At 50.6% G+C, this 22,072-nt stretch overlaps 4 protein-coding genes across 9 annotated transcripts; 2 read left to right on the top strand and 2 right to left on the bottom strand.

Annotated features, from left to right (window-relative positions):
- Window positions 1-119: 119 nt before the first annotated feature.
- trmt13 (tRNA methyltransferase 13 homolog) lies at window positions 120-2,877 on the top strand. Its single transcript, XM_023339085.1, has 12 exons — window positions 120-212; window positions 543-688; window positions 794-846; window positions 919-985; window positions 1,055-1,114; window positions 1,213-1,282; window positions 1,349-1,455; window positions 1,545-1,742; window positions 1,857-1,929; window positions 1,999-2,073; window positions 2,136-2,487; window positions 2,566-2,877. The coding sequence occupies exons 2-12, from the start codon at window positions 578-580 to the stop codon at window positions 2,735-2,737; spliced, it is 1,338 nt and encodes a 445-aa protein (XP_023194853.1). The 5' UTR covers window positions 120-212; window positions 543-577; the 3' UTR covers window positions 2,738-2,877.
- lrrc39 (leucine rich repeat containing 39) lies at window positions 2,837-8,981 on the bottom strand. 3 transcript variants are annotated; one of them, XM_023339089.1, is made up of 9 exons: window positions 8,893-8,981; window positions 5,667-5,971; window positions 5,208-5,316; window positions 4,982-5,138; window positions 4,745-4,893; window positions 4,054-4,199; window positions 3,815-3,967; window positions 3,239-3,405; window positions 2,837-3,005 (listed from the first exon to the last, which is right to left on the bottom strand). In XM_023339089.1, the coding sequence occupies exons 2-9, from the start codon at window positions 5,789-5,791 to the stop codon at window positions 2,947-2,949; spliced, it is 1,065 nt and encodes a 354-aa protein (XP_023194857.1). In that variant the 5' UTR covers window positions 5,792-5,971; window positions 8,893-8,981; the 3' UTR covers window positions 2,837-2,946. The 3 variants fall into 3 exon arrangements, with proteins under 3 accessions (XP_023194857.1, XP_005813405.2, XP_023194858.1); XM_005813348.2 differs by having other exon boundaries at window positions 4,757-4,893; XM_023339090.1 differs by lacking the exons at window positions 2,837-3,005; window positions 3,239-3,405 and adding an exon at window positions 3,414-3,731.
- A 99-nt stretch (window positions 8,982-9,080) lies between these two features.
- Window positions 9,081-13,566, bottom strand: dbt (dihydrolipoamide branched chain transacylase E2). Its single transcript, XM_005813336.3, has 11 exons — window positions 13,461-13,566; window positions 12,176-12,305; window positions 11,991-12,066; window positions 11,611-11,792; window positions 11,410-11,534; window positions 11,002-11,239; window positions 10,756-10,922; window positions 10,586-10,663; window positions 10,318-10,509; window positions 10,176-10,247; window positions 9,081-9,855 (listed from the first exon to the last, which is right to left on the bottom strand). The coding sequence occupies exons 1-11, from the start codon at window positions 13,503-13,505 to the stop codon at window positions 9,688-9,690; spliced, it is 1,473 nt and encodes a 490-aa protein (XP_005813393.1). The 5' UTR covers window positions 13,506-13,566; the 3' UTR covers window positions 9,081-9,687.
- Window positions 13,567-14,084: 518 nt separating this feature from the next.
- On the top strand, window positions 14,085-20,938 carry LOC102231982 (ras-related protein Rab-3B-like). 4 transcript variants are annotated; one of them, XM_023339087.1, is made up of 6 exons: window positions 14,085-14,263; window positions 16,021-16,114; window positions 16,197-16,421; window positions 18,077-18,195; window positions 18,281-18,405; window positions 19,325-20,938. In XM_023339087.1, exons 3-6 carry the CDS (start codon window positions 16,197-16,199, stop codon window positions 19,507-19,509), a joined length of 654 nt encoding a protein of 217 aa, XP_023194855.1. In that variant the 5' UTR covers window positions 14,085-14,263; window positions 16,021-16,114; the 3' UTR covers window positions 19,510-20,938. The 4 variants fall into 4 exon arrangements, with proteins under 4 accessions (XP_023194855.1, XP_023194856.1, XP_005813394.1 ...); XM_023339088.1 differs by having other exon boundaries at window positions 15,959-16,114; XM_023339086.1 differs by lacking the exon at window positions 14,085-14,263 and adding an exon at window positions 14,662-15,014.
- Window positions 20,939-22,072: the final 1,134 nt, after the last annotated feature.

Here is a 22,072-nt window from a genome sequence, read left to right as displayed (position 1 = left end):
GTAGCCAGCAAAGCGAAACTATGAACATATTCCTGCTTTCTTTCACGTAACTTGGAAACTGTTTCCACTTCAATCAGTCTGCCGGCATGTACTGACTTTTCCCACACTCCCCTGGTCACCTGAATGCCTCGTGTTTCTTGCTGAGAAACCTCTGGCCTCAAACGGCTTCGGTGTCCGGTTCTGGATCTGTCGGAGCTCCGCAGGAAGACAAAGTAATACTTTGGTATTAACTTGAACTGGTCCGGCTCCAGAGTTTGAGACAGAAACAAATATTAATGTGTTTTCATTGATACAGCTCCGCTCGTTAGGGGTCAGATTAAACATGATGAGAAATCTGTTTTAGCCTCATTGTGATGAGACAGGATGACATTAGGAAGACTTTTAAAAAGGGACTACACTAAAGGGTGAGCTGCGCGTACTACAAAACGTGTTGATGACGTGTTTCCGCCACCAGAGGAGCTACGATAGACGTCAGCAGTAATTTTCCCCACTCCGCTGTGAAGCCGTTCTTGTTTTCAGTGACTGCCTGTTTTTTCTTACAGCTCTCGGAGCCCCTGAACGCCTCACCGGGGTCAATATGGCGACACCTCTGCCTAGCAGATGCAGCTTCTTCGTCCAGAAGAAAAACCGCTTCTGTAAGATGGTCCCCGGAAAGGGGCGGAGCTTCTGCGGAGAGCACGCGACCATGGTGAGCCACGTGATTCAGTAGCTACTTCCTAAAAAGATCTTATCTGGATCGGTGCCGCTGATCAGCAGTGATGTCATTAAAGCTGTGACGTGTTTCCTGTTTCAGGAGGAGGGGGTCGGTGGCAGCAGGAGGATCACGTGTCCACTGGACCCCAAGCAGTGAGTCCTGGTTCTGATCTGTCTGAGTCAGACTGGAACCGGGTCGGTAATCAGAATCTGTTCTGTCAACAGCACCGTGGACCAACAGAACTTGGAGAAGCACCTGAAGAAATGCAACTCTAGAGAGAAACCCCGACCTGTGAGAACATCCAACCTTCATCCATCCATTCAACCATCCAACCACCCAACCCTCTTTCTCTCTCTCCAGGTCTACTATGTGAAGAACATCAATGCAGGACGAGTTGATAGAGATCAGGAGTTTCCAGAGGTAACAGAGCTGATGATGATGATGGTGATGATGATGATGATGATGATGATGATGATGATGATGATGATGATGATGATGATGATGAAGGTGTGTATCAGGTGTCTCTGGCTGAGCGCAGCAGAGCAGATCTGGAGTCTCTGGTGGAGAAACTGAAGGCAGCTGCTGAAGGTGAGTTTCTGTTGCCAGGTAACCAGGTAACCAGGAAGTGACCTGGTTACTCCATGTCCCCTGCAGGTCTTCAGCAGGACATGGAGGACAGGACGCTGTCCCATCCCGTCCTCCAGGAAGAACTGTCTGACCCAAAGAACGGAGGCTCCGCCCACAAACACCTGAAGCAACAGGTGAGGACAGACACCACTGGAGACGAACCAATCCACGAGCCGGTCATCTCTGGGGGGGCGGAGCCTGTCTGACGGACAGGTGTGTTCAGGCCTCCCTCCTAGGTCACCTGCAGGAGCTGGGTCTGCTCAGCAGGGGGCGCTGCTTTGTGGAGTTCGGCGCCGGCCGGGGCAAGCTGTCCCACTGGATCCACCGGGCCCTGCAGAACCCTGAGGGTCAGGGGGTCGCCATGGAAACCAGCCAGGACCTCCAGCTGCTGCTGGTGGAGCGCTGCAGCACCCGCTTTAAGGTAGAAGAACCAGGGAACCAGAACCGGTCCGGATCAGATAAATATTTATGTAAATCCATGAAACTGACTAGAACTAGAACCGGACCCACCCCTCTGACTTTTTCCCTTCTTCAGGTGGACGGGAAGCACCAGGGTTCTGCTGACCCGTTTGAGCGGCTACAGGTGGACATTCAGCACCTGGACCTAAGTAAGAACCAGCATCTTCTGGGGTTCTACATTACTGGTTCTGACCCGGTTCTGACCAGGTTCTATGCAGGTAAAGTTCCGGTGCTGAGGGAGAAAGCGCTGCCGTTGGTGGGAGTCGGGAAGCATCTCTGCGGAGCGGCGACAGGTGAGACCTGCAGGTCCAATTCAGCTGCTAGATCCCAGTTCTGCTTCTGGTTCTGCCCCCAGATCTGGCCCTGCGCTGCCTACTGGACACGGCCGGAGCCCAATCAGACACCCAGCCGCTTCCCAAGAGCGTCAGAGGGCCAGAATCCGGCACTGGTACCGGTCCGGTTCTGGGCCTGACCGTGGCGTTATGCTGCCACCACCGCTGTGAATGGCGTCACTACGTGGGTCAGCAGTTCTTCCTCCAGAGAGGACTCGGACCCGCCGAGTTCTCCGCTTTCTGCCGCATGTCCAGCTGGGCCACCTGTGGCCCGCCAGCCAATCACAACGGAACAACCAGTCAGAGCGGAGCGGCCAATCAGAGCGGAGCGGCTGAGGATCATGAAGAAGCGGAGCGGCTGGTGGTGCTAAGCAGGTAAAGCTTTCAGTTCTGCTGGAGGCTCTGGAGCAGTAGTACCTCCTGGTACTGATCTATCCTCCTGTGGTTCTGCAGGTTCTGGTCGGCGGCGGAGCGGGAGCATCTGGGTCGGCTCTGTAAGCTGCTGATCGACAGCGGTAGGCGGGACTTCCTGCGGACCAGAGGCTTCAGCAGCCGTCTGATTGGCTACGCACACGCAGAGGTGACCTTGGAGAATGTCCTGCTGACCGCCCTGCCCTCGTCCTGATGGACTTGTTCGGTTCTGGCCTGGTTCACGCCCTGCTGGACCGGACCTGTTAGGGTCTGGTTCCTGTCCGGAACCAGCAGCTGTAATAAAACGTCAGTCTGTGGATCAGAATCCATTTATTAAAGTCAAACTTGATCAGCTCCAGTTTCTGGTTTCAATTTTGTCTCTTGATCCAAACCGGGTTCTGGTTCTGATCCGGTTCGCCGGAATCAGGAAGTAGAGGGACCGAGCTGTACCGGGTCATGTCTGGGCTGGTCTTCATCTGTCTCTGAAAGGTCCAGAACAGAAAGACGTCAAAACCTTGTTATGAACCCGCCGGCCCGGTTAGTGGTACCGTTAGACCGTGATCAACATGGAGGTTAATGTTTGGGTCTGATGGTTCCGTTAATCCAGTTAGTGGGTCAGGTTCTGCCGTGGCAACCTGGTTTCAGTTGCAGACCAGTTTACTAGATAGAGTTAGAGTCCAGAACCGGCGATGCCATCAGAACCGGCAGTACTAACGGTGGAGTCGGTGCGCATTCAGCACGGCGTAGTTTCTCTTCCGGGCCTCCTGGATGTAGGTGAGCATGAAGTCCCGTCCAAACATCTCCCGGTCATCTTCGCCGTCCTCCATCCTCAGAGGCAGAGACACGTCTACAATCAGAGGGTTGTCCCGGAAATTCACAAACCTGTCCACAAGAGACAGCGCAGAATCAACCTGAGACTGAGACATGAGAGACCAACCTGAGACTGACGCACTGAAGATTGCCCAACTAGGACAATCTGTCCTGCGGTTCGACTACCCTGTCTAATCCTGAGTTACCATCTACATTCTCAGACACTTTGACAATTTTTAGAAAGTCTTTTATTTTGCCAAACTGTTTGATGGCTTTTTGTCAGTTCTGGTTCTGGAGCAGCTCAGAACCATACTTGTTGTCTCATAGGGACCTGTAGGTCTTGGACATGTTCGTCTCCAACAGCTGAACCAAATGGGTGGCTCGTCTAGAGGCTTCAGCTGAAGACAATTTTCATTTGTTGATCAGGCTGTTGGAGCGCTTCAGAGACAAACAGTCAATGGAGACAGATGAACAGGTGTACCTGAGGTTGGTCATGTCCTCCATCAGGGACGGGATGTCCCTCAGCCTATTGCTGCTGAGGACCAGCGTGTCCAATCTGGACATCCTGCTGATGTTCTCTGGCAGGGTCTGCAGCTCATTCCTCTGCAGCCACAGCGTCTGCAGCGTCTGCATCCTGACGACAGACACGTCCCATTGGTCCACTAGGCCACATGGGGGCGGAGCTCAGTGCCACGGGAGGCGTAGCCCAGGTGTTCCTACCTGTGGATGTCGTCAGGTAACCGCTGCAGGCGGTTGCCCCCCATGTCGAGCCACTCCAGTGCCGGCAGGGCGACTACACAATCTGGCAGGGAGACGAAGTCGTTCATGGACAGGTCCAGGTGCTGCAGCCGCACCAAGTTCCTGAGCTGGAGACCGACAGAGCTGGATCAACTGGACCGAACCTAGACTGGTCTGGTACCTGGACTGGTACCTGGAATGGGACCTGGTCTGGTACCTGGAATGGTACCTGGAAGGGGACCTGGTCTGGTACCTGGAATGGGACCTGGAAGGGGACCTGGTCTGGTACCTGGAATGGGACCTGGTCTGGTACCTGGAATGGTACCTGGAATGGGACCTGGTCTGGGATCTGGAATGGTACCTGGTCTGGGACCTGCAATGGTACCTGGAATGGAACCTGGAATGGGACCTGGAATGGTACCTGGTCTGGGACCTGGAACGATACCTGGAATGAGACCTGGAATGAGACCTGGAATGGTACCTGGAATGAGACCTGGCTTGGGACCTGGTCTGGGACCTGCAATGGTTCCTGGAAAGGGACCTAGTCTGGGATCTGGGCTGGGACCTGGAATGGGACCTGGAATGAGATCTGGAATGGGACCTGGTCCTGTACCTGGAATGGGACCTGGTCCAGAACCTGGTCTGGCACCTAGCCCGGTACCTGGTACGATACCTGGAATGATACCTGGTCTGGGAGCTCCTTCAGGTCCCGGTTCATGGCAAGATCCAGCCTCTCTAGACTCTCACAGCCACCGAGTTCTTCAGGAACGACTTGGATCTGGTTGTAGCTCAGCAGCAGCTCTCTGATCTGGGTCAGCTTCCCTGAGACGAGAACCGGGTCACGACAGGTGTTCAGAGGCCGGGTCTGGATAGACCCATTATGGGTCAATTGGGCCCAGGCGGTGCTCACCGATCTGCTGCGGGATCTCTGTGACGGCGTTCCGGGACAGGTCCAGAACCAAGAGGTTCTGGAAGCTGCAGATGAATGGCGGAACCTTCAGCAGGCCGGTTCTGTGGATCTGCCACTCCTGGACCTGGACGAACCGGACTAGACATGCCGGCAGGTTCTGAGGCAAACACAGATGGGTCAACGGGATGTTCTGGACCAGCGAACCGAGGCGGTCCCTGGGCTGTACCTTCCACTCCTCTTGTTCTATCCGGAGAACCAGCCGTCCATCTTCCGTCTGCAGCTTTTCCCTGAGGCGGGCCAGAACCGCCCGGTCCTCCCAGACCCGGACACTCAGCCTGGCCCAGAATGGGTCACAGCAGTTAGGAACTGGGCCCACCAGAACCCAACCACCGCTCCTGGTTCTGAAGAACCTCTGATCCCACTTTGATTCTGAACACCATTCACCTGGTCCAGCCTGGTCTAGTTCTTATGCAGAGGAGCTTGTGAACTGGGACCAGTATGTGGACCCATACTGGTCCCAGTTCAGACAGATTCAAGGTGTCCAAACACAAACAGGACTCAGGGCTGAAGACGTCATAACTCTGTTACCATGACGCTGACACCTGACGCTGCTCGCTGGGTGTGAATGACCGGGAATAAACCAATGATAATATCAACCTATAGGAGTGAGTGGGCGGGGTCTAACCTGCTTGTGGCCCCGTCCCTGGACGGTCTCCTCCTCTGCTCCTCCTCCTCCTTCCGTCTCTGGATCCGCGTCTCCCACAGAGCTTTGATGGAGCTCACAGAGCCGCACGCCGCCACGCCCACCATGATGTCACGGCGCACAGGACGACCTCTGACCTCTGGACGTCTGCCTCAACCTCTGCTGAGGACGCAGGAGGACAGCAATGGACCCAGAGTGGCGTTCAGGGACGAGGTGGCGGTTTGGGAGTTTAAACTGGCTGTTGGTGCTTCAGGTTATGTGGCGTTTAAACGCTGGGATGAATCAACCTGCAACGGAAAATCAGCGAGAATCTCTGAACGGGCTGAGCACAGATGTGAATTCGTCGATGCCTCATTGGACTCCAACGTTACGTCGCCGCCATTTTGAATGTGGCAGTAGAGCGATGGGAGCTCCATACTTAATGTTCTTGTTGTTTCAATCGTTTTCCAGTAAAAACTGGATAAACTTGACCCATTAGCATTTCATTTCACAGGTAAGAATGAGAGAAAATAATGTAATTTTATGAGCAGAATTTCTTGGCTTTGCGGCTAGAATCTAGCTTCTAAACAGCCAAGAAATATTTCCCAGGTACATAACTGGGCCAAAGAAACCACTCTGGTTATAATTTTGTTAGCTTAGCTAACTTTCATACTGTGTAGTTTTATTAACAAGACAAAGCTGATGACCAGAGGGTTTTAGAGGTCAGTCAGGATCAGCACCGACTGGTTTTCTCCAGTCTTCTGTTTCAAAATGTCGATGTTTAACTATGTTGTAAAGATGCTCAAGTCAATGCCCCTATTTGTTAAAAATTTATGTTTTTTCAAAATGTGAAGGACTCACGATTTAATTTTCTATTAAGATGTTAGATTATTTGTCTTTTATCTTTGGCTTTAGCCACCAGGACGTCACTGGACTGATCCCAGTTTGACCAGCAGACTGAACCCGGTGTTGGCAGTACAGATAAATCTGTATTTAATGTACAACTTTTCTCTTTTACTTTTTGTGTGTTTTTATGTTCATGAATACACTCCAGTGTGTGTCTTCATTAATGTCGATATAAAAAGGATTGATGAGAATCAGCTGTACCAAATATAACAGTGTGCTCTTTAAACAATTAATCACATCACAAAGTTAGAAATATTGTCTTTAGTGCTTTTCTTTAATTCCCAAATATATTAAGGTGTGACAGAATGTGTTAATGACGAGCATTAACTTAAAATACTTTGTACAACCATGCTTTATAAAGTTAAGTCCATTTACACTGAACAAAAATATAAAGCCCCGTGTCAAATATAAGAGTTTTATGAACATGTGGGTTACGCAATATATAGAGAAATTCAAAATACACTTTCAGTAATTACTGATCTTCATAATGACATCGTGGTTCGGCCGTTTGTAGCGGATCGACAGTCCTGATCGGGGTCAGGCTGAGGAATCCGATTCTGACCCAGTTGGCTTCCCGTAGGCGGTTACAGACAGTCTGAGGTTTGATGCGTCTGTTGTTCAGACCAATAGTCTCATCAGCTGAGTGTCGCTGGTCTGAGCCGATCCTCAGACGGACGAGCCGACGTGGCCGTCTGGTGCTGAGCGGTCAGACGAGGATGAGGAGGATCTGCAGTCTGTTGGAAACCAACTCTTAAAGGGCCGACGGTCCGATAACGGGCCATTATCGGACCGTCGGTACGGCGTCCTGCATCCAACATGCCAACGGCTCCGACATAACATCTGAGGCTTTATGACTTCTGACATAATGTGACATTTTGGGGCCTTTTATTGTCCAGGCCAAGGATTGTCCAGCTGTTGCTCATTTTGTCTGACCAGCCAGTGGACATGTCCCACAATGCACCGAGTAAAACAACAACTCACTGAGTAACGCTCACTGACAGGAAGTTGGATTACATATTATACACAGTTCAAAAGAAATATTACTTTGGTACAATAAAATGTCAGCAATGCTCATTTACAGTTAACTCCACATGGCAACAACATCTGACATGAGGCCTTTAGATTTTTGTTCGGTACAATTATGTTAGCTTAATGGCACATACTGTAGATCATATTCAATATGGTGGACGCTGTGACATATAGCAGCAATGAGCGGACTGGCTCATTCATGTCTATGGGACTGAGAACCAGGCTGCAGGATTCTCCCATTTCTCCCACAGCTCCCAGTCCAGTCCTAAATCAGAGATTGACCTGCTGATAGTGACTGAGAGGAAACAGACCCCGTTGCTAGGGCTGACACAGTGATTGGTTGCAAGGCCGATCCTGTCCCAGCAATCAGCTGATCATTGAATCTGGATTCAGAAAGTGAGTCTTGATGATGAAACTAAAATTAAACACGTTTGATCGGCTCATTTGCAACCTCATCATATAGACACGTTAATGACATTGCATCGCACTAGCAGTCACTGCTAATTGCTGCTGGCTAGTCTGAAGGAACTGAGTGGGGAGGAGCTGCGTCTGGAAGGCGGGGCTAAGTCCACCTAGGTGTTTAACAGCTGGGAGGTTGAATCAAAGCAACTCTAAAAACATGAAGGAAAGATTTTACGTGATTCTGGCCCTTTAACCCTTTCATGCATAGTGGTCACTACAGTGGACAGCTATCTAAAAGCCATTTTCTTGTGCTTCCTGTAGATTTTTATGTTATAAATGCACACAGACCACTGAAGTGGACAATAATGCATCATAAAATATAACATCAACTACTGGCCATCAGCTGCAAATGCAAGAAATTATTTTTGTTAAATACAATATGGCCGACAGACAAAAAAGCATGAGAACCGACCCGGTCCCTCCTTCTACTGTAGACGACTCTTGCAAGTAAAAAAAATATTGTGACATCAGATAAAGGAACAATACTACTGATGTATTTTTCAAATAACAACTTTGTATTTGGACAAAATTACAATTGATCACATAAAAATAAAAAAATTATTTTTACAAAAAAAATTTCCTACCTTTTTTATGCCTTAAGAAAAGAATTTTAAAAAATGGAAAAAAAAATTCTGACACAAAGGATCATAATTCATGCATGAGAGGGTTAAAAACCACAAACTGCTGGAAATGTGAGCAGCTCGGCTTCTGTGATCCAGTTTTAAACTGGACCTCCGGTACCAGCAGGCTGTTTTATCTGGGTCTCTGAAGAACCAGAGTCCAGTTGGCCGGTTCTGGAACCCAGACTGTTAGTAAAAGTTCTGATTCTCACCTTGGAGCTCTGCCGCCGTCCTTCATGCTGCAACCCAACCCTCCGATCTGCTGGCCAAGAATAGACTGGGTCACGTGACCCGAAAGGATCTGACTGCAACTGCTTCCTGTAGGAATGTGTTCAAGGGTTAGTCTGTGTAAAACTAGAGTCTCCTTGTTGTTGGACCAGAACCAGAACCAGAGAGGAAGTGTTTTCAGCAGCTTTATTGATATCTTCCCACTAAACATAGAAAAGCTTTAATGAATGTGACCGGAGCAGGACCCTGGAGCTGCCAGCAGGGCGGCGACACCGACCACCCCATCATCAGGAGATGCTCTGGTTCTGAACCGGCCCGGCTCCCGACCCGTTGAGGCAAACCGGGTCCTACTGCGCCCTCCAGGTCCCAGAGCCACCGGGCCAGACTTTGCAGCTGACCTTTGACCCGGGGAAGCACCAAAGACACGCGGGACATGAAGGACCAACATGTGACGCCAGCCGTAACCACGGTTATGCGGCCCCCACTAGTTCCAGTGCAACAGAAAGAGGGGGCGGAGCCTGAAAGGTCAGCTGGTCAGGTCATGTGAATTGCACCTGTGGGTGTGGGGAACCGGTCCGGTTCTCCTGCCGAATGAGTCTGGATCTCCCGGTGTCTGCTTGGTCGTCATGGTAACCGCCCCCCAGGGTCCTGCTCAAAGGCAACAAGGAAGCTACGGAGCGACAGGAAGGACTCAGACACAAACAGGAAGTGAAGGAGTGGAATGGGCGGGGCCGTGGGCTCGAGGGGCCGGCCTCCCCGGGGCTGATGGGTAAAAGTGTCTATTTCAGGTCCAGAATCATGCTGGCCGGGTTCTCCAGGTACTCCCGCCACAGGTTGGAGAAGCGACACATGGTGGCGCCGTCGATGAGGCGGTGATCTGCTGACCAGCTCACCTTCATGATGTGGGCTGCCTTCACTTGACCGTCTGGGCCGAACCGCGGCAGAACCTGGAAGGAAACACCAATCAAACCTGGAGAACCAATCAGAATCCCCCTGGACGGATCCTCGCTCTGACTGGCGGATCAGGAACACCTGGTTTCACCTGGCTGCTAGGGTCAGATCATTCACACGTTTCATGATGAAAACTGAGGATGGTTTGCTGAGCGATTATTAAATCAGATCAGGTTTTCATCTTCAGGAGGATTTGTCGCCCGCAGCTGGAATAGTTTTACTGCCTCCAGTTGAGGGCGCTCATGGCCTCCTTGTGACCCTGCCTGAAGGGTTGACCCCGGTCTGGACCAACACTTCAGCCGGTTCTGGAACCAACCTGGATTTTCCCCAGCGCTCCGATGGCGACCTCTGGAGGAAGAATGACCGGCTTGGCATACGTCCCTCCGATCTGAGATAGAAACACAGAGCGGTCGGACCGGGTCGGACCTGGTTGGAGTCGGGAAGCCCGGCGGACTCACCGATCCGATGTTGGACAGAGTGAAGGTTCCCCCGCTCAGCTCGGCCGTCCCCAGCTGGCCGGCGGCGCCCAGCGCCTGCAGCCGGGTCAACTCCTGGGCCACCTGGAAAACACTGAGCAGCTGGACGCTCTTCACGCTGGGGACCAGCAGGCCCTGGCTGGTGTCCATGGCAACGCCGATGTTATGGGACGCCTGCCGAGACGCAGCGTCAGCGACATGTAGCCGTGTCAGTAATGCGTTGCCACACGGGCCCTGCTGACCGCCTCACCTTGAAGGTGATGTTCTGGCAGCCTTCGTCCAGCGTGGAGTTCAGGATGGGGAAGTGAAGCAGGCTGAGGGAGGCGGCCTGAGAGAGAGTTCAGCCAATCACAACATCGCTGAACCAACCAGCAGCTCCACTCGTTAGCCAACCAGCTGCGGTCTGAGCTATGCGCTCACCTTGATGAAGAAGGGCAGGTAGCTGAGTTTGATGCCGCGTCTCTCGGCGACCGGCTTCAGTTCGGACCGCAGCAGAACCAATCGGCTCAGGTCGACCTCGTCACAGTAACCAAAGTGAGGGATCTTCAGCGCCGCCGTCATCGTCTTCACCATGGCTTTGTGGAAACCTGCAGACAAACAAGGAAGCCGCATGACCCAGCTGATGTCACATGACCCGGTACCGAGTTCTGGTCCAACGGGTCTGACCTTTGAGCGGCTCTGTCACGTCCTTCCCGGTGAAGACGGGTCTTGGGGCCGCAGGTGGAGGTCTGACTGCAGCTGGGGCGCTGAGGGGCGGTGCGGCGGCGGGGCCTGGCGTCTGGACCTCCTGGAAGAGCGGAGCTGGAGGCAAGATGGCGCCGGTCTGCTTGGCCAGGAAGTTCAGGATGTCCTCCTTGAGGATGCGTCCATCCTTCCCCGTCCCCACCACTTCACTGAGCTTGATCTGAGGGGACGCAGCAGAGACATCACATACCTGCTCTGGACCTCCTGTCCACCGCGGACAGACTCCTCAGGTCCATCTCTGGATCATCTGGCGGTCAGAGCCGCCACAGCCATATCGGCTCAGGAATGACGGGACGGACACGGTGGACAGGGACCTGGGGACGGACTCACGTTGTTCTCCATGGCGAGGCGGCGGACGGCGGGCGTGGCCTGGGTCTTGTGACCTTTGATCTCTTGGTGGGTGTGCTCCTCACGGGCCATGGCGGGCGTCTCCACCACATCCTCCTGGCTCAGCTCTGGGGGATGGACGTCAGAGACTAGTGGTCCCGATGGGACGGACGGGACAGGGCGGAACGGACGGCGGCACCTCACCTGATGCAGACTCCGTCTCAATGTCCACCAGCGGCTTGCCCACCAGGGCGGTGGCGTCGGCTTCATAGTACAGCCTCCTGATGACGCCGTCGTAGCGGCTGGTGATGGTGACGGACGCTTTGTCGCTCTGGACCTCGCAGATGCTGTCAAACTGAGACACCCTGTCCCCCTCCTTCACGTACCTGAGACAGGTAAGACCAGGTGGACAGGAGGTCACATGACTTCAAAGATTTCATGTGATTAGCAAACCTGAGCTAAAGGAAGGCAACAGGAGCTAGTGCGAGCTAATGGGAGATGATGGAAGCTAATGGCTGCTAACAGAAGCTAACAGGAGCTAATGGAAGCTGCTGCGGCCCAGCAGAACCGGGCCTGGTTCCTACCACTCCTTGACCGTGACCTCCATGATGCCCTCTCCGATGTCGGACAGCTTGAACTGGACCACGGGTCGGCGCCGCTCTGCGGGACAGAGGCGCTGTCAGCCGTCGCTGTTGTGGCTGCAGGTCGCCATAGCAACTGCATCCTCCAGGACGGGGGATGACCCAGACCGGAACCGGTTTGGACTTACCCACGGTGGTCTGCAGCGTCCTGTTGCAGGACGTCTGCAGCGAAGCGGCCCATCTGGACGGCGCCGATTCGGTTCTGCTCAGCCTCAGGTTCTGGGGTCCAAAACTCCTCCGGCGGTACTGCTGGGTCAGCTGGCAGAGAGAACCAGAACCACAATCACCGGGTCAGAACCAGAACTGGCGTTCAGTGGGATGTGATTAACGGTTCAGTTAGAAACAACAATCTGCTCCTGATCTCAAATGGACCTCAGGAAAACGTCTTGGAGAGAAAACCTCCAGGAACTACCCTGACCCCAAAACCAGCTTATACATATTAACATGATTTTAATTTGAGGTTTTAAATTCCTCCGTCGGGCGGATCGAACGTCAACACGTCTCCTAGTTGCTCTCTGAATCTTGCAGCTTCATTTATTCATTTATTGCCCCGATGTGAAAACTTTCTGGACTTCCAACGTTTGAGTGGAAGTCCAGATGCCAGATGCCCTCAAGGCCTGGGAGGGCATCTGGCATCACCATGGCAACACCATGGCATCACCATAGCAGCATTTACTGCCGTGCCTGCAATGGGTCAACTCCCTCCTGATCGTTATGATCAGATTGCTGTTTGTTGCTGTTGTCATAGTTTCATCTCAGGGTTTCCCTCGTTGCTGTTGTTTTAAGATCCGGGCCTCAGCGGTCCGGTACCGGCTCCGGGTCCAGTCCCAACCTTCTTCCGGTTCTGGTTCTATGAAGTGATTCCCAAAACCCGATTGAATATCAGGGACTTATCCTGAAATCTAAACAAAGTGGGAGAATCCGAGCAGAACCTGGAAAAGTTCTGGAAAAACTGACTGGACTGAAAGCTCGGAACCACATCAATCCGGAGTTGGGTTCGGGTTCTAACGGAACCCTCTCCACGTCCCAGAGCAGGCAGAACATTATGACCAACAGCTGCTGCTTTCTTCAGGCTGGGATCCAACTGGACCGAGCCGTCAGCAGCAGAACCTCTGACAGAACATGAATGCACCATCAACCACTGGACTCTACCGGAACCAGCAGCTCAGGGGAGCCCACCGGTTCGGTTTGGGACAGACAGAACCCGCTGTCCGTTGCTCCAGAACGGAACCGACCCGGACCCAGACCATCACAACCCAGTTAGCCTCAGTTAGCACCGCAGTGACGTAATGCCTGCGTCACCAGCAGCTTTTAGCGTCAGCCGCGCAGGCGCTAAAAAGCAGAGCGGCCTGGTTGGGTTCCAGTGTGGTTCGGGTTCGTTTCGGCGTGGTTCCGGCTCGGTTTGCTCCTCACCAGAACTCTGAGAGCGCTGAAGGATCTTCTGGTCACCGCCGCCATCTGTGCTCTCCGCTGCACGCCCCCGACTGCAGCCAATCAGCGCGCTCTGCGTTCTTCTTCTGCGTCAGGAGGCGGAAACAGCGCCACCCGGCGACAGGAAGCGGCTCAGACTGTGGCTCATTAAAGTTCAGGGAACCGGTCTTGTCTGCCCCCCTGTGTCGTGAGCGCGTACTGCAACCAGAGAGGCAGGTCCGATCTTTGACTTCTGTTCCTCAGGGTAGGGTTAGGGTCATTCATTCATTCATTCATTCAGTCATTCATTCGTTCGTTCGTGGCATTTTTCTCCTCAGTGTGTGGTTAATAATCCAGATATTGATCAGGAACATTTTCCTTTAAGTCCGGACTGAACACGTCCAGAACATCTGATCGTTTCTGTCTCGGTTTGAACTTTTCGGTTCGTTTTCTGTTTATTTCTAAACATGTTTTACTTTATTTTTCTCAGGTTTTTCTTTCTTCCATTTTCTGCTTCTATTTCTCTTTTTTTTTCATCTTCAGTCTCACCCTGCGCGGCGCGTGAGCGCGTGCGCGTGCCGCAGATGGACTCCGGAGCAGCCATGAGTCACCGCGCGCGGCACGGAGCCGCTCTCTGATTGGCTGCCGCCTCTCACCATTCAGCAGGTCCGCGTGAAGCCGCGCGCGCGCGGAGAGCGACTCGGTTCGGCTGAAGCGGAGCTGCTGGTTCTGATTGTGTTCCGGTCCGGAACCGCTCTGAGTTTTATTCTGCTGCAGGGAGCGCGCATCGGACCCGCCCAGCTGAGGTGAGCCCCCCGCACATCTACACCGAACCAGAACCGAACCAGAACCCAGGGTGGAGTCTGATCTTCTCTGATCCAAACAATCTGGATCAGAACCTGATTCTGTCTGGTCGCGGTTCTGTTGGTTCTGTTGGTGCTTTTTGCAGGGTTCTGGTCTCTGCAGCCCCAGAACCAGTACAGAACAGAACCTTCTAACCAAGCTGACCCATCAGAACTTCTGCAGACGTTTCTGTCTCTAGGTTTAGAGAACCAGAACCAGTTGATGGTGGACAGGTGACCTCGTGCTCTGATGGGTCCAGCTGCTCCAGCTGCAGAACCCAACCAGAACCGCAGTGACCCAGCGGGTTCGGACTCGGTTCTGAAACAGCTTCCTGTTTTCACTAGGAAACTGCTGAGCTGCTGCTGAGCTTGTCTCCATGGTGACGGTGCTCAGGGGGACCGAGCGTCCGGAACCTCCTGAGAGTCCTGCATCAGAACCAGGTCATGGTTCTGATGGGATGGATCCAGCTGGTGTCCATGACAACAAGGCACTGCTCAGTCGCATGACCGGAGTTTCACCTAAAGAATGCATGATGGCGGTACAGTTCTGGTCTGGGTCAAAACCTCCAGAACCATCAGAACCTCTGGACTCCATGACGGTTAGAAACCACCAGACAAATGTTCATCTGACGCTTCAGCAGGAACATCTGCACATCTCCTGCTGGTGTCCTGGTTGCCTGGTTGCCCAGTTGCCTGGTTGCCTGGTTGCAAGCATGTAAGCTTCAGGTTCATCTGTGGAGTTCTGAGCTCAGGGTCCAATCCGACGACACAATGTTCCTCAGGTGTTCATGGTTCTGGTGTTCTGACAATCTGTGCTACCTCGTCAGATTTTCCTACAGTAGCACGGATAGATGGCTAAGTCTATCTGTCTGTGCTACCCGTCCAAAGCTGCTACCGTCATGTTTACAGTCAGAAAACTATAGCAGGTTGTTAATGTTAAATATATTGGATAACAATATTAGAGTGACTGAAGTGGAAGCTTAGCAGTTATGGTTAGCTTAGCATCGGAACAATTTCTATCCATGACGAAACCACAAGAAGATCACTTCCTTCATCTGAATATCTACCTGTTTAAAATGAAAAGCTGTAGATGTTTGCACTAATCCTTTACTAGAATATCCTACCTGTTAAAATATTTTAAATGCAGAGGTTAGTAAGAATAAAACCGTAAACAGGTTTTTATTGGAATTAAATTAAAGACTAATACAGATCAGTGTGACTCTTTTTTGTGCATAAATCTGCTGTATGACAGACTTTATTAAATATCAGCCACAATATGTCACTGAACTGATAGGATATGATTAATAAACACTAATATTACACAGCTATTACAATCAATCCCACATCTATTTAGCAAAGTTTAATAATAATAAAAAGAGTGTAATTAAACTAAAATATTTTAAAATATAGGAACAAAATAGCTACAAAACAACATATTTTATCCTGATTAACAGCCAAACAATAACTTGTTTACAGGAACGACATTTCAGACGGCAAACTAAAACCATTTATAAATAAATTTACAAGCTGCTGTCATGTAAAGTAAAACCATGAAGTAATTCAGCAGCTTAATGAAAGCAGGAATAAAAGGGTTCGTCTCTAGAACCAAACACAGCACAACTTTCCTGACATGAGGTCCAACTGGATCTTCCTCCTCAGGAACCAGCTCAACCCACACAGTAGGAACCCTCAGATACCAGTCTGACCATTTCCTGTTGCAGACCGACCACTTCCTGTCCCGGCATCAGAATCATCAGCAGTTCTAACCAGCTTTCCTTCATTAATCAGGGAAACAGGAAGTTCTTCTGCAGGCAGGTAATGGGTGGTTGTAATGTTATGCCTGGTAGAAGTGGCCGTCACTACCGCGATCATATGACTTGTCCTCTTGCGCCCCCAGATGGCGAAGGCAGACCAGCGCTACGGCCAACGGGACGGATCCGACCAGAACTTTGACTACATGTTCAAGCTGCTGATCATCGGGAACAGCAGCGTCGGGAAGACGTCGTTCCTGTTCCGCTACGCCGACGACTCCTTCAGCAACTCCTTCGTCAGCACCGTCGGCATCGACTTCAAGGTCAAGACTGTTTACCGCAACGACAAAAGGATCAAGCTGCAGATCTGGGTGAGGAGGGGGCGGAGCTTAATCGTGAACACGAAGGAGCTTCTGACTGGTGGGGCGGGTTGCAGGTTGGAGGGCGGAGCTTCGGTTTGGAGTGCAGCCATAGGCTGAATGACACTTACTTCAGAATGAATAGGGAAAGGAGGACTAGGAACCTTCAGTGGGAACCTTCAGTAGGAACCCTCAGTAGGAACTCTCAGTAGGAACCTTCAGTAGGAACTCTCAGTAGGAACCTTCAGTAGGAACTCTCAGTAGGAACCCTGAGTAGGAACCATCAGTAGGAACCTTCAGTGGGAAACTTCAGTAGGAACCCTCAGTAGGAATTCTCAGTAGGAACCTTCAGTAGGAACTCTCAGTAGGAACCCTGAGTAGGAACCATCAGTAGGAACCTTCAGTGGGAAACTTCAGTAGGAACCCTCAGTAGGAATTCTCAGTAGGAACCTTCAGTAGGAACTCTCAGTAGGAACCTTCAGTAGGAACTCTCAGTAGGAACCCTGAGTAGGAACCATCAGTAGGAACCTTCAGTAGGAACCCTCAGTAGGAACCTTCAGTAGGAACCCTGAGTAGGAACCTTCAGTAGGAACCCGCAGTAGGAACCTACAGTAGGAACCTTCAGTGGGAACCTACAGTAGGAACCCTCAGTAGGAACTCTCAGTAGGAACCTTCAGTAGGAACCCTCAGTGGGAACCTTCAGTAGGAACCTTCAGTAGGAACCTTCAGTAGGAACCCTCAGTAGGAACCTTCAGTAGGAACCCTCAGTAGGAACTCTCAGTAGGAACCTTCAGTAGGAACCCTCAGTGGGAACCTTCAGTAGGAACCTTCAGTAGGAACCCTCAGTAGGAACCTTCAGTAGGAACCTTCAGTAGGAACCCTGAGTAGGAACCTTCAGTAGGAACCCTCAGTGGGAACCTTCAGTAGAAACCTTCAGTAGGAACCTTCAGTAGGAACCTTCAGTAGGAACCCTCAGTAGGAACCTTCAGTAGGAACCCTGAGTAGGAACCTTCAGTAGGAACCCTCAGTGGGAACCTTCAGTAGGAACCTTCAGTAGGAACCTCCAGCTGTGTGGATTGAGACATGTTGTTCTGCTGTGACAGAGTTTCTCGCTGCTGTGCTGGTCTTTCGGTAGGTATGTTGTTGCCATGGCAACAAGTCTTCATGCTCACTTCCCTACTGCTTCAGTCACACAGAGATAAAGACAAAAACAGACTTAAACGTCTTTGGAGATAATTAAAGGGACACGTGTCAGGCTGAACGCATGGAGATCCAGCAGATATGCAGGGATGTAGGCATGTGTTTGTGTGTGTTTGTGTGTGTGTATGTGTGTGTGTAAGTGTTTGTGTCGGTGTGCTTGCGTGTGTGTAACAGCCGTGTGAGGAGTAAAAATAGACTGAATCCTCAGATGTGTGGAGCAGCTGCAGTCGTTCCTGGAAGAGAGCATCATGGGAGCTTTAGTCATCGCCATGACGCTGCAGCAGGTGTTTTACTCTCAGGCCATTCTAGCTCTGGGCTCCATTAGTTTGGTTTGGGAGCGGGGCCCCTGGTTCAGGCGCCGCGTCTTGATGCTTCTTGAAAGCTCGTCTCTGGAGGTCTTTATGTCCACCAGGAATTAGACCAGAACCAGAACCCGAATGGTCCTTTCATTCCCTGTTTGTGTTCAGGACACTGCGGGGCAGGAGCGCTATCGCACCATCACCACGGCTTACTACCGAGGAGCCATGGGCTTCATCCTCATGTATGACATCACCAACGAGGAGTCGTTCAATGCGGTCCAGGACTGGTAGGGGATTGGTCAGATGCTGGCTTGCATCGTGATGTCAGTAGGTGTGAATCGCTTCCAGCTAGCTGTCGCTCTGTGTCCACAGGGCCACCCAGATCAAGACGTACTCGTGGGACAACGCCCAGGTCATCATGGTGGGCAACAAGTGTGACATGGATGAGGAGAGAGTGGTACCACCTGAGAAAGGAAAACACCTGGCAGACCAGCTAGGTGTGCATTAGTTAGTTTTAGAAGGAAATAATAACTCACAGTAGTCAGGATAATTTGTTATCAGGGCATTCCTGAATACTTTATTGTCTCAATAGTGGTCTACAGTGTTTTCAGTTTGATGTCAGTCAACCAGGGGACCAGGTCCTAAGATACTATCCTGCAGCTTTTAGAGACATCCCTGAACCAAATGGCTGAAAATCCAGTTCTCTTTCTCTCTGCTCTGAGTCAAACCAGCCTGTTCCCCTCCTGGCCTGTGGGGGCGCTGCACCAAGAACCACTGAAGGAAACGACACAAAAATCTCTGAAGACACTGAGAGCAACTTCCTTCTTCACCAGATGGAAACAAGATGGAGGCGTCAGATTTTAGTGTTGGAGGATTTCTCTTTAGTCTTTGGGTAAAGACCAGGAGCCATTTCTTCTGCTAGCGCTAGGCTAGCATGCTAGCTTTGGCTATATTTACCCAGAATACACTGTGCTGTAGTCCACTTCCTGTTTTTGGAGCGGTCTCCACTCTGCTTGGCGTTCACATTCAAGCCAAACCAGAGTTCACTTCAACCGAACCCAGACCGAGGTTTGAAGGACCAGAGGTCAGAGGTTGGTTAGCATTCACACCTCACAAACCAAACTGAACTTTGACTAGGCAGACGGACTGGAGTTGGGTTAAAGCGGACTGAACGGGACTGGTGGGAATGAACCCTGAAAGCTGCAGGATGGTACCTCTGGAGGACTGGAGGTACGCCAAGTGGTACTTTTAGAGATTTTGAGCAATTACTGACCCAGTAAGACCTTTTCAGAGACCTTCCACTAAACATTTCTAGAAATATTCTCAGCAGAAACATCACAGGTCAAAGTTTGGTAAACCAGGCTTTCCAACCACAGACTGGAGACTTCTGGTGTGACCTTTGCCTGTCTCCTGCAGGGTTTGAGTACTATGAGGCGAGTGCCAAGGAGAACATCAATGTGCGTCAGGTTTTTGAGCGCCTGGTAGACATCATCTGTGTAAAGATGTCTGAACGCGTGGACGTGGAGGCACCAGTAGCTCCTGGATCTAAGACCACCAGACTGACCGACAAGCCTGCCCAGCTACCTCAGAAATGCTGCTGATCATCGGTCCACCTCCCCCAACCCTGAGCTGTAGGTGACATAAAAAGATCCGATATTCCGACTGTTGAGACATTCCTCCACACCCGCTCTGCTTCAGTCCACGTTTGTGAGCCGTCAGTTATCACTCCTGCTGACATCCAGGAAACCGCTTCGTCCGTGTACCTGAGGCCGGCTGACCGCTGGAGGTCCCGTCCCGCCTTAACCTGTCCGGTCCATTGGTTCTGCATTCAAATGACAGTAGCGAATCAGTTTAGGACAGCCCACAATGCCCCCTGCAGACCGTACAGATGAGTAGCACTTAGTGGCTGCTGTCCTTTCTGTGTCCGCACCTCCAAGGTTTTTGTATTTCCACTGAACCGCTGGAACGTCCTGAACCCCGAAGCGACCAGAACGTCCAGCTGCAGTTAAAGCCATGATGAGGCTGACAGCAGAAAACCTTCTAACACCTGATGGGCCCAATGAGCTCCACTCTGCTCAGGAAAACAACGAAGTAGGCCAAACACCGAGAGGTACAACTACAGGTCAATATGAGTCACCTGCATACCTGTCAAGTCTCCTGTTCTGGCTAGCGTTTTTTTACCCACTTTTCCTGTGCCCCCACCCCCGCTCTGACCTCTGACCTCTGACAGTAGCACCGGACAGAGACATTTCCCATATTCTCAACTTATAAACTTGACATTAATGGTCACCAGCTGAACATTGACTCATCGTTCAACAAGTCACCTGCCAAGCCACGAATCCTCGTTAACTCGAGTCGCCTGCTGAACATTAAACTCAGCACTGATTAGTCTCCATCTGACCTCCAGCATCCAGACTCGTCATGTGAAGAGATATAAAAGTCGATCCAGACCCGAGTCAGTCCACCGCAGTTTTGCCTGAAGTGGGTCAGATCATTCCAGACTGTTCAGCTCAGGAAAGAACAGTTCTGGCCAGTTCATCCAGTTCGTGGTCCATCCCGGTCCGGTCCGGTCCGGACGGTTCCTCTCAGCCTGCAGCCGAGCCTCATGATGGCGTCACTCTGAAGCTGTTTTTAGTCACTCATTGGAGCGTGAGGAGGCTCCGCCCCTTTAGCAGGTGTTGTCTTGTAGCCGCCATGTTTGCAGTGTGTTTCACATGATCAGGTGTGTGTGAGTGTTAAATATAATTACCATGATATTAATAACCTGTCCAGCTGTAAGGGTTCCTCCATCTCCCCCGTTGAGAATAAACGATAATATTGTATTATTTTATTTTGAGGTGAAACTGTAAATGATAGAGTTAGCGCTAAATATACTGTTGTTGAGTATGAACTTATTTTTATGACTTATTCTGTGAACTTGTTGTCTTACGGTTTGCTCCGTCCGGAGAAGCACAAAGTGATTGTACAAAATATTGTGAATGTTTGTATATTGTAGATGATTCTTAGTATAATAAAAACCACAGTCTTTCATCAAAACACGTCTTCTTTCGGTTCTGTTCGGACCGGGATCCAGGTTCTGACTTTGTCGTGAATCCAAACAGGTCTTTTTCACATGTAGCTTCATCCAATAGGAAAGCAACTGATGGAGTGAGCACTGATGATGTCATAAATATGGGCCCAACCTGACCGGGTTCTTTTTTTTATTAAACGTTTTGAACAATTGTACAAGATCACGTAACATGTACATACATGAGGAAATCAAGTCTGACAGGCTTAAGGCACATATAATTATAAGAGAACAATAAAAAAAAGTAAAATAAAAGTATAAATAAATAAAATTTCAAACATCAAACAGAGGGATAGCAGAAGGATAAAACCAAACAAACAGAAATAAATGCAGGTCATTATAGAGCTGTATTTACTCCCTGCTTGTTTTTCATCAGTTTTAAGGTTCTGAAATGTTTGTCCATTAAAAGTCAGGCTTTCTATTTTCCACTTTTACAAGAGTGGATGAAGAATTTGGTGAGGATCAGCAGGTTGTTTGGAATGAGGTCGGTTCTTCTGTCGCTGTGGGTCCAAATATTAGATCCTCTGTTTTTAAGGGATGATGTAGGGAAAGTTTTGTTGAGATCCAGTTTCTCCAAAATGTACTAGTGTGTGATCGGGGTTCTGACAGGTGACCTGTTGCTGCACCGGTTCTTTTCAAAATAAAATAACTGGTCATGTAGCACGGTAGCCATGGTGACAGCTACGTTGCCAAGGAGGAGGAGCCACCGAACCTGGACCCAGACTGATTTGATTACAGTTGTAATAAATTACTCTGTCTGATTATTAGAGCGTAAAGGAAACATTTATTCAGTCCCTCCAGGCACAGCCGAGCTAATTAAACTAAACTAACTTTCAAACCTGGCCTGCAGATGCTTTCTCAAAAATGACTGTGGCCACGAAATGCTCCAATCAGCACATAAAGGAAGTACTAAGCAGCTCAGATATGATGTCACCCAAATTTATGGATGAGCCACTTTCAGTGTTGTATTTTAAATAAAATAAGGGAACTTAATTTCACACTGCGCACTATTTGCCCTTGTAGCTAAATTCTAATGTATAATGAGGAAGGGTGGGTATAAGAAGGTCACTTTTGAGCAGGGGGAAACGTTATGACAG

Source organism: Xiphophorus maculatus, chromosome 9, assembly GCF_002775205.1.
Source record: "Xiphophorus maculatus strain JP 163 A chromosome 9, X_maculatus-5.0-male, whole genome shotgun sequence".
Classification (NCBI taxonomy): Eukaryota; Metazoa; Chordata; class Actinopteri; order Cyprinodontiformes; family Poeciliidae; genus Xiphophorus; species Xiphophorus maculatus.
This window is presented reverse-complemented; position numbering and strand designations above follow the sequence as displayed.